Here is an 18,052-nt window from a genome sequence, read left to right as displayed (position 1 = left end):
TAAATTTTTAGACAAAAAAAAATTTACATAAAATGTAATTTTAGAGAATATTTTCAATTTGATAAATTAAAAAATTAATGACAATCAAATAAACTCATGTTTTTGTTAAATTATAAACATTTATCATTAATGACGGAATTTTCATTTACTCTAGCATGAATACGTAAATGAAGATATTTTATGCCAGTTAAATACTTTAAATAAAAATAACACGACTTTAAAATTTACCTGTTGTTATTACATAATCATCAATATATATTATAAAGGTAAATGTACAATGTGCATGCTGCTAAAACTCAAAAACAAGTCCTGGTACGATCAAGGGAGTTATATCGTGTGGCAGCCCTATATCCCCCATCCATGAAGAAGGTTCCCTTTTTACCTGATGGGCGTGCTGTTGAAGATGTAAGGGCAGGAAGTTTCGCCCTCTAAAAATTTCTAGAACAATCCGGAACATTCGAGAGCATTCCACAATATTCCAAGATGTTCTGGAATGTTTGGGAACATCCTGGGTCATTGTGAAACATTCCAGAACACCCTCGAATGTTCTGGAACATTGTGGACCATTCGAAGCCTTTTTTGTATGGGTGGGACTACCCATTGGTGGGGGTATATAAAGCAAGATCCATCGTGGGTTCGAACATCAGTTTATCATCATTGATGACGGGATGAACCAAAAAAGAAGTGAAAATTCCAAAAGTAGTGCAGTGAGTGAATAAAAACAAGCAGTGAAGTGTGAGTAGTCAAAGTGATACAGTGACTGAATATAAATCGAAAATTAAGTGTGAAAACTGTGTAAAGTGTACTTAATGTATTTGTTAATAAAAAGTTGATTTATATTTTATACAATGCCCAAACTTAAGAGGTCAAGCTCTTGTCAGTTCTGAATTTTCTTTTGAATATTAAAGTTGATATTGTCAACAACATTATTTTCAGTTGCCAAAATTGCCCTTTGAAATAACCACTCCGAATAATAAGAAGTGCAGAGCTCAAACAGTTAGGAGTTGAAGTTGAAATTTGGTACACAGTTAGGGTGCATCATGAGAACATACACTAAGAAGGGCTTTTTCGAAATCCCCCCCGCGGGGGAAGTGTTAACAATGGAAATGGTTAAGTAACAATTGAAGTGTTAAAAGAAAGCAACATGCAAGATTTACAGGCACAGATGCAGTTTTTGTGAGAAATCAAACATATTTTTAGACCCATCTAAAAATTTTCTAATTAGTCTAGAACCAGGGCAACCTAATTCTTGCATTATGAGAAAACAGGTAAGATTGGCTATAATGTAAATAATCTTAATCTTTGCTATCGTCACTTTTTGCCCGAGCAATGCCGGACTTAGCTGCTAGTTTATTATAAATGAAAGATTAAGTGTTTCAAAACTAAAATTATGACTACAAATTCATTTTATCTTAACCTCTTTGATGTTGAAATTTTTTTCTGTTGCCTGTGCTGCCATGTTGAATTTTTGTTGATGTTAAGCCTAACAAAAAATTTAAAAAAATAATAACAATCGTGTTTACTGTGTCATTAAAAATTATTTTTTTTATGTTGCACAAAGAAAATAAATATATTGAAAAATATAACAACAACAAAAAAACTATATTTCAAAAGTTCGTTTTAATATAAAAATTGTGACACAGCGACATCTAGTATCAAAAACGTTCCGATGCAGACACGAAAATATTCAGGATCTCACACGCAGGACAGGTTAAAGTACACATTGAGTTGAAAAAGAAATCTCCATCTTTAATTGTCAATTTGTCATAAAATTGTTGTATACAATGCAAGTAAAATGTCTGGTTAATATGAAAAGCAATGTATAATAGAATATTGATTCATCCAAGTAATATAATGTTATCATAAAAATTGAATTAACAATATGCTAAATTACTACTTAAACAATTTAAGCAAAAAAAAAAAAAACTGTTATAAAAATAGTTTTAAAAAATGAAAATTGATTTTCACAGTAATATTCAAAATGTTTTCCACATTTGAAAAACAAACTTCAAATAAAAGTTGTATTTTAAGTAAATTTTTCAAATGAACAGCAAATCATTACTACAGATCATCAACTAAACATTATTAATTAGTTTTTACTACTTTACAATATCTACTATTTTTACTTTAAAATATCTTCATTACATTCATGCTTAATTTCAGTTTCAATTTTAAACAGTAATTATTAAAATTATCTTTCAAACGAATTTTTCTTTTGAACAGTGCATTTTATGTGAAAAATTTAAAATATTTTTATCTTATTTTTAGAAGTGCAATTTTAGATCTTTTCTATCAAAATTGCTGACACTGAATCAATTCAGTCTCAACAAACCACTCTCTCATGCTTATTCAATTAAAACTAATAATTATAAAAAAATAATTATTTCCAACTTCTAATTTTATTCTAGAGGCTTAACTAAAGAATTCTTATAATAAATTTTAAGGGATCAAATTTTTAAATAATGTTAAAGTTATTCTATTTATTACTAATTAATACTTAATAACTATATTAAAAACCAAAATTGTTTCTTTTCCTAACTAGGGAAATAACTATCTTATACAGAGAAATCTACAGACATCAACTTAGGTCTAATTAAATTATCTGACCATATAAGTTTGCTTACTGTAGATTCATTGTTACGACGACTAGATGTATGTCGGCCAAAGCATGAGAGATGGATTGGGCAAAAAATTTATCCACAGAAAAGGTAAATGATAAATAAGTAACACTACACCTGCTTCCCGTTGAAGGTGACATAATGTTCGGCACAAACTCGTTCAATGCTGTCTTCGGTCTCGAATGATAAAAATCCAAACCCTAATGCCATATGGAGAGGAAGGAAGCAAACTTATCTACTTAATATTCCTATGACTGACACAAACTACTGTGATTGGTATAATATGTAAATGTTTTATAACAAATCTTAAACAGTGACTCAAATATCTTTATAAACTGTGCAGAAATTCTGTAGCAATATGATGTTAAATTCATAAGCCTTCAAAGGGAAGTACAAGGTCAGTGTTATTACCAACAATAAAAACTTATATTTAAGCTTATACTAGGCAAGAGCACTCAGACCTTGTAATTTTTGATTTCATAATTTATCAAATTACTATAACTAGAACTATACAAGTTTTCACTTACATAAATTTAATTATGCTAAAGTTGTAATTTAAAATTTATAACCCATAACTAAAATTAATTTAAATTTTATTAAATTAAAAGCAATCTATATTTCAAATTATAACTATTTTTGCCAACTATTAATTTAAAAATATTTTATATTAAAATTTATCATTATTAGATTACTATTAAAAAATCTTGTATGTTCCTCTCCCATATACCACTGATTTTATAAATCAAATATTCATTTTCCACAAAACAGCCAAATATGACAGTGCAACAGGGAACAAACATCCAAAATTTTTATAAGCTATTTTTAAACTTAAGTGATTCTAATTAAAGGCATGCTCTAATATTATACCACTTAAATTATTAAATTTATATTTAAAACAGTTNTAGTTGTTTAAATCATAATCAAAAAACAAATTAAGAAACTGATCTCTCAAAAATGTAATATCTTCATACCTTCTGCATCCCTCTAGGATTACAAGCCTTTGGATCAATCTAAAATAATTAAAAAATAAATTATATTAGCAATTAAAAATATCCAAAGTACAGGTAGCCCTCGGTTTACACCGCAGTTTCGTTCCCACAAAAGCCGGCGCAAATCGAATTAGTGGAAAACAAACCCATATTTACACTGAGGTATAGGGTTAGGTTCTACACAAATGAAAAATACGAAAATAATTTTGTTTATTAATACAATATAATACAAAGTACAAATAAATTTAATTTTTAAAATGTATTTTATCATAATGTTAAATGTTTTTATTAAAAATTTTAGTTTTGGATCTCTTACATTTTTCGGAAAAAGTATCCATCTTTAATTGTTTATATTTTTCTTTTCTTTCATTGAGAATTTCGGAATATGGTTGAATGGATGGGACAGTGCTCCTTTTTACATTCACACTTCGCTCCCAATCATTGTCTAACTTACAAAGTTCAACCGTTAAACTTTCCATAGTTGAAAGGATACATTAACCAGACGTAGAGCTATGGATGAGCGGAGACACTGATTGGTCGACCACTGGTCGCCGTAGCACATATGTAAGGTCAGTTTGAGCGGAAAAATTAAGGAGCGATAGATATCGTTTGGCCAACGAGAAGTAATTTGTCTCACTAACGATAGTTTGTGATCGCCAGAAGTGCTATTGCGTCGTAAGGTATTTTCCTGAACGAACTGATACGGGATAAATTCAATCGTGCTATGGATTCGGACACCATTTATTGAACTATTAAATTTGATAACTTGACTCGCGGGTACCTAAATGTTTAGTATTATAATATTAATTTAATGCAAATGTATACATACTCAATAATATTAAACAGAAAAAATAAATATATTCAATAAAAATCTTTGTTTTAACAAATGTACAATGTCGCGGCTCAGTAAATACGGCAACACTGAAACGAAAATCAGGGAATTACAGAGCAAAATCACGAATTGTGCAGCGGCGTAAACCAAGGGCTACCTGTATTATATCTATGAAATATCTTTCAAATAGTCTCAATATTTTTGAATAATAAGAATAGTGTGAAATATAACAGAATTTGATCCAAATTTCCAAAAATCCAAAAAAAAATCCAGAATTTGTAATGTAACAACATTTTAATGATATTCTAACATTAAACATATAATAGAGAATAACTTTAATATAAAAAAATAATTTAACACGAAAATTGGCACATTATAAAAATTGTTATAATCAATCCTTTTCATCATATTCTATTCTAAATTTCAATATACAGCGGGTGATCGGTTAATGAACAGTTCGGACTACAAACAAATCAGATAATGAACACAAAAAGCGACATAAAATAATGGATACCGATTGGTCTTCCCTTGTCTTCAGGCAACAATTCAAAACTTTTTGAAGCAGGGGAGACGTTGACATCGACCCTCAACCCGGTATTATACTGATCAGATAGTATTCCTCCAAACTTTGAAACTCTCACTTGTAATTCAAGCCTTTTATTTTTCTGACAGAAACAATTCTTTTATAGTATTCGCGAGACTGTCAGATAGGCACTTGTTAAGTTTTACGTCAGTTTTTATTTTCGAAAGATGAGGATATAATAGTAAAGGTAGAGAGTGGGCAGAAGATGTCTGATGTTGCTGGGCAGTATGGTTTGAACAGGTCTACAGTAGGGCACAGTTCAATCTTATGTAAGAAAGATACAGAATAATCAAGAAGACTCAAAGCAGCTAAAGGAGTAACAAAAATCACATCTGAAAATGAAGAACATTGAAGATCTCATAATGGAACCTAACGATAGAAGAACGCCAAGAAACTTGGCGAGATATGTTTTCTTCTGAAATAGAGGACTAATGTTAATATCTGCTATTAAAGATCTTTTGAAAAAGTGGGTGAATGTCAGAACAATGGTCTTAGAATGGCATCCAAACCAGGTTTGAGGTTAATACGCTCATGGATCTCTACAATTACAATGCTATTAATTACTTCTGAAAAATCCCAAAGAAGAGAAAAGCAATGAACATTGGACAGATTCTTTAACCCCCCACAAATGGAAAAAACATTCAAATAACTATCATACATATATACACAGTCTTGAATTTTTATTAATAAATAAAAATGCAACACACACTATATGTATCTTTATTATTACATATAAATAAATGTAGTAAGAAAGTATATATTTTTTTCACTTTTCGGAGTCTCCAGAACAAATTAATCAAATTCCCATAAAAACCTATGGTAAATTAATGAACAATTCAGATAGCAAATAAAGTCTTGGAACGGATTATGTTCATTAACCGATCACCCACTGTAATGAAAAAAATTAAGTTCAACAATTTTTATGGTGCAAATTTTCATAATTTTTTGACATCAAAGTTATTCTGTATTATGTCTTCATTAAAATGTTGTATTATATATTTGCCATTTGAAGTCTTTTCTTAAAAGTATCTCAAACAAAAAAATTATACATGATGATAACCTATTATACATTATGCATATTAATAAATACAAGACAGAAGTAACTGATGTACCTATTACAAATTATTACATTTATTGATTTCAAACTTACTGTTCGCCCATCTAATTCATGAGGATTACTTGATAACACAATGGAGACGCAATTTGGATCTTTGAAAGTAATAAAGCCAAATCCTCGAGACCGACCAGTCTCATTATTTTTCATCACAACACAATCTACAACTTCTCCAAATCTACTGAAGTATCGCTGAAGATTTTCTAAAAAAATAAATAAATAAATTTCACTAAAAAATAAAATCATCATTATCCAACCTGATTAAAAGCTGCTAATTTACAATTTTACAAGTTAATAATAGAGGTTAATTATTTAGAAATTCACACTATTTTAAATTCCATGTTTACCACAAACATCTCTTAGTCAAATAAATATTTAAGTTCTAAAATGCAGTTTTCATCTTTTTTCCAGAATAAGTTCAATTAGCTCATTAAAAAGTATGTCATAGTTATTTGATGGCAAATATCTTGTTTGATTATCTGAACACGTGCAATATGAAAATCAAAGCAAAATGAGTAAGAACTCAAAATTCTTTTATTAAAATAATTTTATTTTATTTCAAAATAAAGTATAATTGAAAATATATGAATTGATGCTGCCTACAATTAAAAGAAAAACATGAAAAAACAAACTTTATTCGAATGCAAATATTACTAAAACAGGACTCCTACTCACCATTACTCCAAATTCTTTTTACAAATAAAACAATTCATTTGACTACAAAATTGTGTGAGCATTCATTAAATTGCAAAGGGACTTCCTATGGTTTTTCATCAGGCTCAAACATTTTATGGTGGCAAATTAAATGTACATCTGTCTGCAGACTGTGTTAATGACCTCACCCTTTTCTGTAAGCCAGTAAGGCACATATGTCATCATCAACAAAAAACATTTTACATAATCAGCACTTTGTTAGTAAATACTATACATGTAGACAACTAGGTCTATCTACAATGTTTCTTGTTAGGCTTCATACTTGTTACTGGCGAGGCAGTTCAATCAGTAACCATTTGTGCAAAAAAGTTTAGCAGTTGCGCCTACCAATATAACTCACAGAGATATGACAATAAACTTCATATTGTATTGTAAAAGCTAATATGTTTGTCAGCTTCTGCTCTGAAGACTAATGCATAAGAACACATCAAAATTATGTCGTTTTGTCCCACATGCCACAGGCACTAAACACCACATACACAAGAACTTAAATTTGCTTAACACATTCAAATAAGCCTATATTACAAGGTGAGTTTGATATTAATTAATTTAATTAAAGGTAGGGGCCAAAATTACACTAACATTTATAATTAAAGAAAATATTTAATACATTCCACAATAACTATGTACTTTTGTTTATTTCTTGACATAATTGCCTTAAATGTTGAGACATTATTCCATCACAGCTCTGTTGCTTGTCAAGTTGTTCGAAGTAGTCCAGAACAGTGTCTTCCAAATCCTCCTGATCTGCAGTGTTGTCCTGCCAAAAATTTCTTTAAAGGGCCGAATAAATGAAAATCCGAGAGGGCTAAATTTGGACTATACTCCACACGTCAAATCAAACCGTGGTTGGCACAGTGGAATTGGGAGGTCCCGCAACATCCTCCTTATAGTCCAATTTAGCTCCCCATCAGATTTTCATTTAGTTGGACCTTTAAAGAAATTTTTGACAGGAAACACTTTGCAAATAAGGAGGAATTGGAAGACACCATTCTGGACTACTTCAAGCAAAGTACTGTGAAGGGATGTTCAAACAGTGTCATACTGGGATAAATGTCTCAATATTTAAGGCAACTATGTCAAGAAATAAACAATGTATGTAGTTATTGTGGAATATATTAAATATTTTCTTTAATTATAAATGTTAGTGTAATTTTGGCCCCTACCTTTAATATCATCTCTCCTCGTATAAACAGCAGTTAAAGAGCATAGCACAAAAAATTTCTGATCTTAGTGTTTCTACTTTGGAAAATATTCAAAATGTATTCTGTATAATTATAACTTCAAAAATTAAGCTTTCGCCTATTCAAACATTTTCAAAATTTAGTCAAATTAATCTGTATTCAAAAGAGAAATTATATATATATACGTAAGCATAAAAAATGTCATATATGTCCAATCACAATCAAAGTTTCATCTATGACAAGTGATCTATATTCTGCCAATCATACAAGTTAATTCTGCATGCCAGGAATCCAGAAGTTTCACCATTATTTCTCTTGCTTCAACAATTTAATTGACAACTGAGTACTTATGGCAGATGTTTATTTAAAAGTTTGCTGTAATTTGCATATATTTTGGTAGTAATTACAGATTAAACATTTTCCTAATTTCATGTTTATAGTTGTTTGGGATTAAAACGATTTGTATTCCTTACAATAATAATGATGATAATTCAGTTTTGTTACTGTACATATCTAATCAGAAACCATCTTATTTTCAACACTGGAAAAATTCACACACACATGAATTTTCCCAGTTTCAATTTTTGAATTTGTACTCCAAAACATCCATGCGTGGGAATAGATCCTATCAAATCATTTCAGTAGACCCTCTTTCATACATGGCCATTTAACTGGTATCATGTACATGTATCTGGACTTAAGAAATGAGGCATTAAGCTATTCGATGTTGAAATTTTTATTTGTTGCCTGTTACACCATGTTGAATTTTCATTGATGTTAAGCCTAAAAAAATTTTTTTGAATGATAATCGTGTTTACTGTATCGTAAAAAATTAATTTTTTATATACAGTAAACACGATCGTTAAAATAATTTTTAATGATACAATAGTCTTCGTTAGGCTTAACATCGACGAAAATTCAACGCAAAGCGACACGCAATGGAGAAAAATGCCAAGATGGGATAAATTAATATATTTTTTCGTATACAATCGGTTATCCGAAACATCGATGTTATGAACAACCCCAGTCCCCAACTGATTTGGATAATCGACGCTCTACTGTATTCCCAGGCAGATAGATCAGGTATCAAGATGAGGACAAATGGCCAGTTTGTTTGTCAGATATGACAACTTTGGATTTTTCCTATGGAGACATTAGAAATTAGTATATCATGAATGAATTGCAAATCTGGAGGATTTAAGGAAAAAGATAACTGATGTCTGAGATCACAACAAACATCTTGGCCCAGATTAGTTCCTCATTTCAGCACAGGATTTACTCCTACATTATTGAAAATGGCAACCAGTTCAAATGTAAGGTGGACCAAAATTTAAACCTGTTCTCTAATGTATTGTAGTAAATTCTTATTGTTTGTATTACCCCTTTAACTTGGCTTCACTTTCTCAATCATCAACACTAAATTTTGGTATAGATATCCCTTACTTAACATGGGATTTGATCAATGTGTGAAATTAATTAACATACATCATGTTAATCAAGAAACACACATATTAACAAATACATTTCCTCTATTCGTAAATCGAGGGTAAAATCTGTTTCCAGATCCTAAGAAAATATACATTTTGATAAACTTAAATACTTCTTTCATGCATGCTTTGCAATAAGTTCCCTTTTCATCTCAATTGTCAATACAGTAGAGCATCAATTATCTGAATCAATTGAGGACTGGGGTTGTTTGAAAAATCGATTTTTTGGATAACCGATTATGTATGAAAAAATACATTATTAATATAGTATATCCCAATAATAGTATATTAATATATCCCATGTTTAAATTTTTCTCCATTGCGTGTTGCTTCGCATTGAATTTTTGTCTATGTTAAGCATAACAAAAATTATTTCTTTATTTTGTACAAACAAAATAAATATATTGAAAAATATAAAAACAAAAAAGTATCCTTTAGAAGTTAATCTAGTATCAAAAACATTCGATTCAGCATGACACAGTCCAACTGAAATGCTTTTGGTTAACCGACGTTTCAGTTGATCGGCATTTGGATAATTGACGCTCTACTGTACTACAACTTTTCTCTTAGGCTTTGTTGCTTCCACACTCTTCTTGAATGCCACAGTTAATAGGCAAGAATGATATATATAAAACCAAACACAAGTAATATGACATGCTTTTATAGCACAAGTGAGAGACAACCTGGGCACACAACAGATGCTATTTATTTAGCAAGTGCATTTTTTCACTGTATGCTCAGTTCAAATGTAAAAGAATCTCTTAAAATTCAGGTCAAATTTCTCTCAAATTTAACATTAAAATTCTGGAACATTCAAACTATGAGATGCCACTAGGGCTTATCATTTCCCGGCCTTTTGCTTGTCTTGGGATATAATTATTTTTCATTTTAAGTAACTTAATACATCCTGCAATCTCCAAACCAATAATAATAATAATGCTGTGTAAAATATGTATAAAAAATTACTGTTGAGTTACATAGAAATTTTCACAAATAGAAAAAGTTAAGTTTGTTGGAAACTGCTTACAACAAAAATGCCTTTGAATCGAGTTGAAAATTTAAAGAAAAAAAATGAACTTAGATCAAATGTCTAACTTAGAAGGTAATTTTTGTTATTTAAATAAAACAATACAAAATATTATTGCAAACTTTTATAACAACATTTTAAAAAAGCAAAGAGGTCAATACTCCAATCACTCAATTTGATTCTTGTTTTACTAAAGAAAAGTTCTGCTAACAAGAATGCCCTTTTTGATTCAACTGATGTGGGTGGAATTTTCTTTAATGCATTTAAAAGAAGACAGATTTGTTTTTTTCATTTGCAGTCTGGAAAATTTCTAGTTCATTTTTGAGATGCATTACAGCATTTCTTTTGCCTTCTAGTTTTCTTGATTTGCCTACCTAGGTTGCTTTAATAGTGGCATCGAGCTTACAGTCCAATAATTCAGCAGTTCGTTTGGCTTTAATAATCGGGTTTATGAAGAAAAACTTCATACTTGCATACTCGTTTGTATCCTTGCCCAATTTGCACAATCTGGCATAATGAAGTTATTGAAGCTACTGGGCATGGTTAATTAAAAATTAAGACAGCAAAAGCACAATTATTCCAGATATTACAGGTTCTGACAAGTAAAGAATTTTCAGAGTCCTGTCACAAGAAGCAAAAATTTAAAAACTAATAAGCAGGCTTAAAATTAATAAATACAAATGTATTCTGAAAGTTTATGGGTTAATAATTATACTTTCTATTTACAAAATTTCCTCAACTTTAACACAAAATAAGAAAAAAAGGCATTTTTAAGAAATTTATGGGATTTCCTGGGTTAAAAAACAGCTAGGATCCCATTGAAAAAACCCTAGATACCACTATTATTAAGCAATTGTTAAATCAGTCAAATTTTTCATTGTTAATAGCAACTATTGTAATATCCTTATAAATGAAAATTTTTGAAAAAATGTGTTTAATCTAATTAAACATCTAAATTTTTAAATAGCAAACAGTTCTTAAATTTTGTAAAAATATGTATTTTTAATAATCATTAAAAGAATTTTTAAAAACATTCATTCTGACCTTGTGTTGTCTCCCAACTTAATCCACCAACAAAAAGTTTCCTGAAAGAAAAATCAAATATTAAATCTAATTACAAGAAAGTAATTCTATAAATTTGATTAAAATAAAATAATATAAATCAAGTATTGATTAGGGAAACTAATTTTTAATAAATTATTTTTGGAATGCTTAATATATCGTGAGAAATACATTAACTTAGAAATTTTATTACTTTTTTTAAAGAACACTTAAATAACAGAACAGAATAACCTATAATCAAATTAATGTCTTTTTTGTTTTAATTTTAAATGCATTTAAGAATAGAATGCTTAATTTGAAATATCTATTAAAAACAACACCTATTTAGCTTACACTGAATTATTAAAGGAATTTTTACATTAAGACACAGAATAACCAAAAATCAATAATATATTAAATGTTTTACCAACATACCACAGAAGTAATGTAAGAGCTTTGTTGGTATGTGAATGACCGATACCACAAGTGTGGCAATAACAGGATTTTTGGTTATTCTGGTGTCTTACATAATTAGATCCAGTTCATGGTCCATGATGAATTAGACTGGTGTCTGCCCATAATGGCTCAAAACCATATTCTAATATGTTCCTAGCTAGTTCATATTTCATCTACTAAGCAACATATCATCTCAGTACTGTCAACCTACTTTCAAGCATTCTGGAAGTGGCCCCATATATGCAAACTTACACATTGTAGAACTTAATGTGTGGAGGTATTTTGTAGACCTCCACACATTCTTTTGTGGAATAATGGATCTCTTTTTAGTAGTCTTATCAATTTTGACTTTCCAAATATTTGAGTTGTGTCATAACTGAAACACGATGTAGTAGGCAAACACATGCTCTATTGAAAGAATCATCCATGTCATTGTCACAAAACAGACTGCCAAGACAGTTGTACTATATATAGGCATTTCCTAATGGGCACTAGATTCAGGAAACATTCAAGACACCATTAGGAAGTATCTATGTACAATTACCTTTGCCTTGTGACAGTGACACGAATGTTTCAACAGAGCATGCCTACTACACATCGTGCTTTGGCTACGCTGTGACACGACTCATACACAGTAGAACCTGTCTATGGCAACCACCCATAATTCCTTCAAAAAGTGGTCTTTTAGTCAGTGGTGCTGTAACACTATTTCCACACATATTTTGCACACAGATATGGCTAAAAGCCAATATCTACTAAGCAAAACTCGAGGTGAGCATAAATAAGTGAATTTTTTCAATAATACAGCTATATTGATACTGTATTTTATTCTTATCAGGTAACATGATTAACAGAAGTCATCATGATTTTATAAGACAGATTATATACCAGTATTTTAAAGATTAATACAGTATTTGCATTTTCTTGATTATAATACACACTTTCTTTTTTCCGACTTAATTAATTCAACTTGGTTCTCTTTGTTCGCTACTCAGTTATGTGTATTATGCCATTGATATAGAAGCATGTAGTATATCTCTTCACCACTTTGGTTTTGGTTTCCTTTAATCTTACTTTAACTTTAAAAATACTGTATTTTTTAAATATTTAATATTTTCTTAAGTACAATAAAAAATTATTAATTAATAATAAAACGATTTTATTATTTCTTCTCATAATACCATTTCATCGCATCAACAACAATCACGAAATCGAAAAAGAAAGGTTGCCTGTAAAACTGATTTTTGCAATAATGCATTTATGGTTTTTTGAATATTTTGCATGAAAAATGACTTGGATATTATTTTTCTAGAAATATCACAGAAATAAGGTAAGTTGATACAGAAACTATTTATCGCACATGTACTGTACATGAGCTTCAAAAAAATAAAATTTATCAAATGATGAGATCAGCTGATTAATTGTATCATGTACAATATTTTATACTCCTAAGAAAAACACAGTAGGTCTATGGTAAAATAAATTGCATTTTCCCCACAAATAAACTTGCCGCTAATTGCTGTTGTGATAAAGTTATCAGAGAAAATGAAAATGGTTTAACACTATCTTCTAACAGCAGTACTTTCCATTTCTTTCATTTTTGGACAATTTTTATCAAACTGAAATAAATTTCCTTTGTTGCTAGACTAATTCATTAACACTGGCATCCTGCACCTAATTTCAAGGATGGAAAAAGTGCCCGAAGTGGGTTTGAACAAGAGTTTAGACCAGATATATTCGTGGAAATAGTCACTTATTAAAGTTGTTGTTTCTGACCAAAAATAGAGTATTTTGCAATTAATATGAAAAATTACAGGAATAACTTCCTAATACAAGTTATGTTCCAGATAAGGGTGGTTTCTGGGTTGTTAAAAAAACAAGAAAAATCAATTATAAAAATATTTTTTATCACAAATAAAACAGTAAATTAATAGCTTTTTCATATATACTTTGTAACTCCTATATTTTTATTTATGGTGTAATGTGGAATTCTGGAAAGTACCTGGGTGCTGTACATGAGAAGACGTTGCAGACAACTAAAGCAAGGTACACCTGTATAACAATTTTGCTAAGTTAAAAATAATCTAAATAAGACTTTTCCAAAACTTTTTCAGCTAAAAATTGATAGTTTTCAGTATTTCTTGAGATCCCTCTCAAATATAAATATGCTGTAAAATATGGTAATTTTCATTATAACTGGTGTCTTACCAAGTTCAAGACTCTAGCATACTGTTACACAATAAAGAATTTTATATAAATAATAAGTTTTAATGATAAAATTATTTTATTAGAAATTCATTACTTTTTGCTATTTCATATTTAAGTTTTCTGCAAACAGATTTTTTCCACAGATCAATATTGAATCACAGACCACATTAGGAAATACAAATTTAGATAAAATTTGATGAAAAAAATGATTGCTAAAACAAATTAAACTACATTTTTTAACATTCATAAATATTTCAAAATAAAGCCAGCTGCAGATAAAACTAGTTTTTATGCACAACTTAAACAACAAAAAGATGAGAAAAAAGTGCTTAATTCTGGAAACCAAATTACATTTTTGTTAAGAAATGTTTTTGTCTTTTATATCATCCTCAATTATAAAAATTACTACATATCTTTAAAATTAAAAATTATAAAGTGCATTAGAACAAATGCATCGGAAAGAAAATATCTACAAGTTTGAACTTTCTCAAATTTAAAATCACAAGGAAAATAAATGAAAGTGAAAAAGCTGTCTTTTGGCAGACTGTGTTCTAACTCTAACATCCATAGTACCTGAAGATGAGTGTTATATGCTTTTGAAAATGTTCATATTTTGTTCTCAATCTTGTTCTGGTAATGCCAACAGACAGCTTTTTCACTTTCATTTATTTTAGTAAGTGGTATCACTTGTTTTTTTCTCTTTACAAGAAATTTATAATTATTAAAAAATTACAACAAAAAACACTAATTGTAATTATCCAGTTGATTCAAAATATATTTATTCAAAAATTAAGAAAAAAATTGAATTAGATATAACACAGTCTATATTAAATGTAGACTCACGACAATCTGCACTACATGACCTTCAACAAACACTCCCTGTGTATTGATGCCACTTCTAGATAAAGTTGGAAAGGGCTTTTTGAATAAAAAACCAATAACCATGAGTCTAAAATGGCTTTTTAAGACAAAAGAGTCATCGACATTAACCATTCTAAGTTTGTGTGTAAAAATATATATGTAACACCTCTCCATTAATTGCATTGTTTGCTTATCCACCCAGCTTTTAACATGTTAACCACCACAAGATACCACTTGTGTCACTAGCTAAAAATTTCCCCTTGTTCTTCCAAGATACTATAAAAGATTTGTGCCTCAATGACTGATTACATAGTATGCTCCATAGAGCACCAGCAGTACATCACAGAGCATTCTGTAAATGTAATTTAATTAAAAAACACAAAAACAAACTTTACCAACTGAGAGGCAGTTTATGCAACTCATGGTCTGTAGTGTAAGTTCATTTGTCTAAGCCTTCAGATAGATTGTATTGGGTTGTTAGGAAAGTAATTTTATTTGTACCCCATGAAAAAAATTCTTATAATATATATTTTATTGAATTATATATTGACCATTTTCCTTATACCTTTTTCCATCTTTCTGCTAGTAGCATTATTCCATGCTCATAAAAGTTCTGATCTTTGCTTACAAAAAACTGATCCAAGTGATTTCCTGACATCCTCATTTGAAGTAAATGTTTTACCATTTAAAAAATTTTGTAAAAACCAGAACAAGTAATAATACAAGGGTCCAAGATCTGGCAAATATAGTGGGTATGGTAGCACATAAAATTCAGGTTTTTTGACATGAAAAGAATACAAATCTATAGAAAAAAAGAAAACAGGCTGTGGGGCACAATTTTTTTCAATAGTGGTGATTAATATGTTAATGATAATGATAATAGGGCTTCTCAAATAACCTGGTCCTTCTTATCTAGTGCCATTGCCTTAATAATGTAACACTTTTAAAAAATTATATGATTTGTCAGTTTCAAAAAAATAAAAAAAATGAATTTTTACTAATGCAAATAAAATAATATTGAACTAAGATAAAAAACTAATGATTTTTCATCAAATTTCATTATTTTACATTAATTTGATGTGGCGCTATTCCATTTATCAATATAATGGCCTTAACTGTGCATGAATATGTGAATTCCATATACAGTGATGCCTGGTATAACGGACACTGCGAACAAGTGAGAATGATGTTTCCACTCTTTTGCCGTCGCCAATGACAATCAGCTATTTTTATAATATATTAGTACAGTAGAGCGTCGATTTTCCGAAAGTCAATCATCCAAAAGAATTCCAGTCAGCAAATTTAAATTTTCGCCAGTGCTGTGGCACTTCAATCTTTGGCTATGTCTTGGGTTACTCCAGTGATGGGCAAACTACGGCCCACGGGCCAGATGCGGCCCCCTGAAATGTTCTATCCGGCCCGCGCGACATTATTCCTAATCTGACGAGTAAAAAAGAATACAGGCTGTGGTGGTTGATGCACCACTTAACTTGAATGTTCGTTGATTATATAAAATAACCGAAGCTTTATATCTCACCATGAAAGTTTATTTACAATCATGTACAAAATTTTGTTTTACACTTATTGGGTAAAAGCTCGATCGGTTACAAGCATGCTTCGGTACAGAACATCCACTCGTCGTGCATAGCGTAGCCGAAAGAGAGAAAAAGAAATATGGCGGACGGCCTGCACATGTTTTTATAGCGCCACCTGGATTTTCAGATGCAGCGCAGGGTTACAATTATATTGGCCCGCCTAAAGTTTTCTTCTTTTCCTTTGGCCCGCTCTTTAAAAAGTTTGCCCATCACTGGGTTACTCAAATATTTTATGTTTTTGGTACCAAATTAACATCTGAACTATAATTTTTTATTATTTTTATATTTTTCAATATATTTATTTTGTTTGTACAAAAGAAAAAAAATAATTTTTAACGATACAATAGTCTTTGTTAGGCTTAACATCGACAAAAATTCAACGCAAAGCAACACGCAACGGATAAAAATTTCGACATCGGATACAGTACGTTAAACTATTTCTTCATACGTAAATCAGTTATCCAGACAACCCCAGTCCCCAATTGATTCGGAAAATTGACGCTCTACTGTATCATTAGAATATATTAGTATATATGAAGTACTGAGCTCCTGTTGGGATTCAGCTTGCTCCCTTGTTTATTACATACAGTACATCACCTCAGTGCAGGGTATTTACATTTATTCAAGTGTTGTGCAAATCATGGCTTCTAAAAAAACAGAAAGGTGATTTCAATTGAAACAAAGCAAGAAATCAGAAGGAGTGAAAGTTGACAAAAACTTCCTTGTCAAATGGGGAGAGGTTCGGGAGTTTACCAACACTCATTATCCAAACAGAGCTGAGGCCAACAGGATCAATGATCTCTACAATGACACCCTTGCCCGTCATTTCTGACAGGTGTTGAAGAAGAGAGAGAAACAGACCACCTTGGACATGTTTTTCAAGAAGCCGGCTGCCAAAAACCAAAGGATTGAACAAGAGTTGACTCTGCAAGTTCTGGTAGCCTCTCCTAAATCTGACTCTGATTAAAAAACAATAAAAAGAGACCTGCTGCTATGTGTAAAAAGTCTGTATCTGTATGAATGTGTGAAAAAAGTGTTCCTCCATCTCTTCACACCTGACTACCCGGCATATGGTTATTTTATGCTTCGGAACAAATTACAGTGGTACCTCAGGATACGAAATTAATCCGTTCCGAAACTGAGATCGTATCATGAAAATGTCGTAAGGTGGATCATCTTTTCCCATACGATTACATGTAAAACCAAATAATTCGTTCTAACGCGAAAACATACTCAAATTAAAGCCAAGTAATACATTTAAAAAAATAACTGTAGTAAGAAAAACAAATGAAAAATGCGAACTAATGTAACGTCGTATGGTGAGTTTTTGTTCGTATCCGTGA

The 18,052-nt window shown here is 30.3% G+C and overlaps 1 protein-coding gene across 1 annotated transcript in view; it reads right to left on the bottom strand.

Moving 5' to 3' along the window:
- Positions 1 to 3,565: 3,565 nt before the first annotated feature.
- LOC111612688 (DAZ-associated protein 1-like) overlaps positions 3,566 to 18,052 on the bottom strand; it is a 28,579-nt gene continuing 14,092 nt past the window's right edge. The window contains exons 2-4 of the mRNA XM_023353933.1: positions 11,593 to 11,633; positions 6,173 to 6,339; positions 3,566 to 3,628 (exon numbers count right to left, since the gene is read on the bottom strand). Of these exons, the coding sequence (XP_023209701.1) occupies positions 3,584 to 3,628; positions 6,173 to 6,339; positions 11,593 to 11,633 (253 nt within the window). The 3' untranslated portion in view covers positions 3,566 to 3,583. The remainder of the gene's footprint in view (positions 3,629 to 6,172; positions 6,340 to 11,592; positions 11,634 to 18,052) is intronic.

This window comes from Centruroides sculpturatus, unplaced genomic scaffold (assembly GCF_000671375.1).
Source record: "Centruroides sculpturatus isolate CEXI.00-Female unplaced genomic scaffold, Cexi_2.0 scaffold1779, whole genome shotgun sequence".
NCBI classification, from domain to species: Eukaryota; Metazoa; Arthropoda; class Arachnida; order Scorpiones; family Buthidae; genus Centruroides; species Centruroides sculpturatus.
Note: the sequence above shows the minus strand (reverse complement) of the source record. Positions and strands in the feature narration are given on the sequence as shown.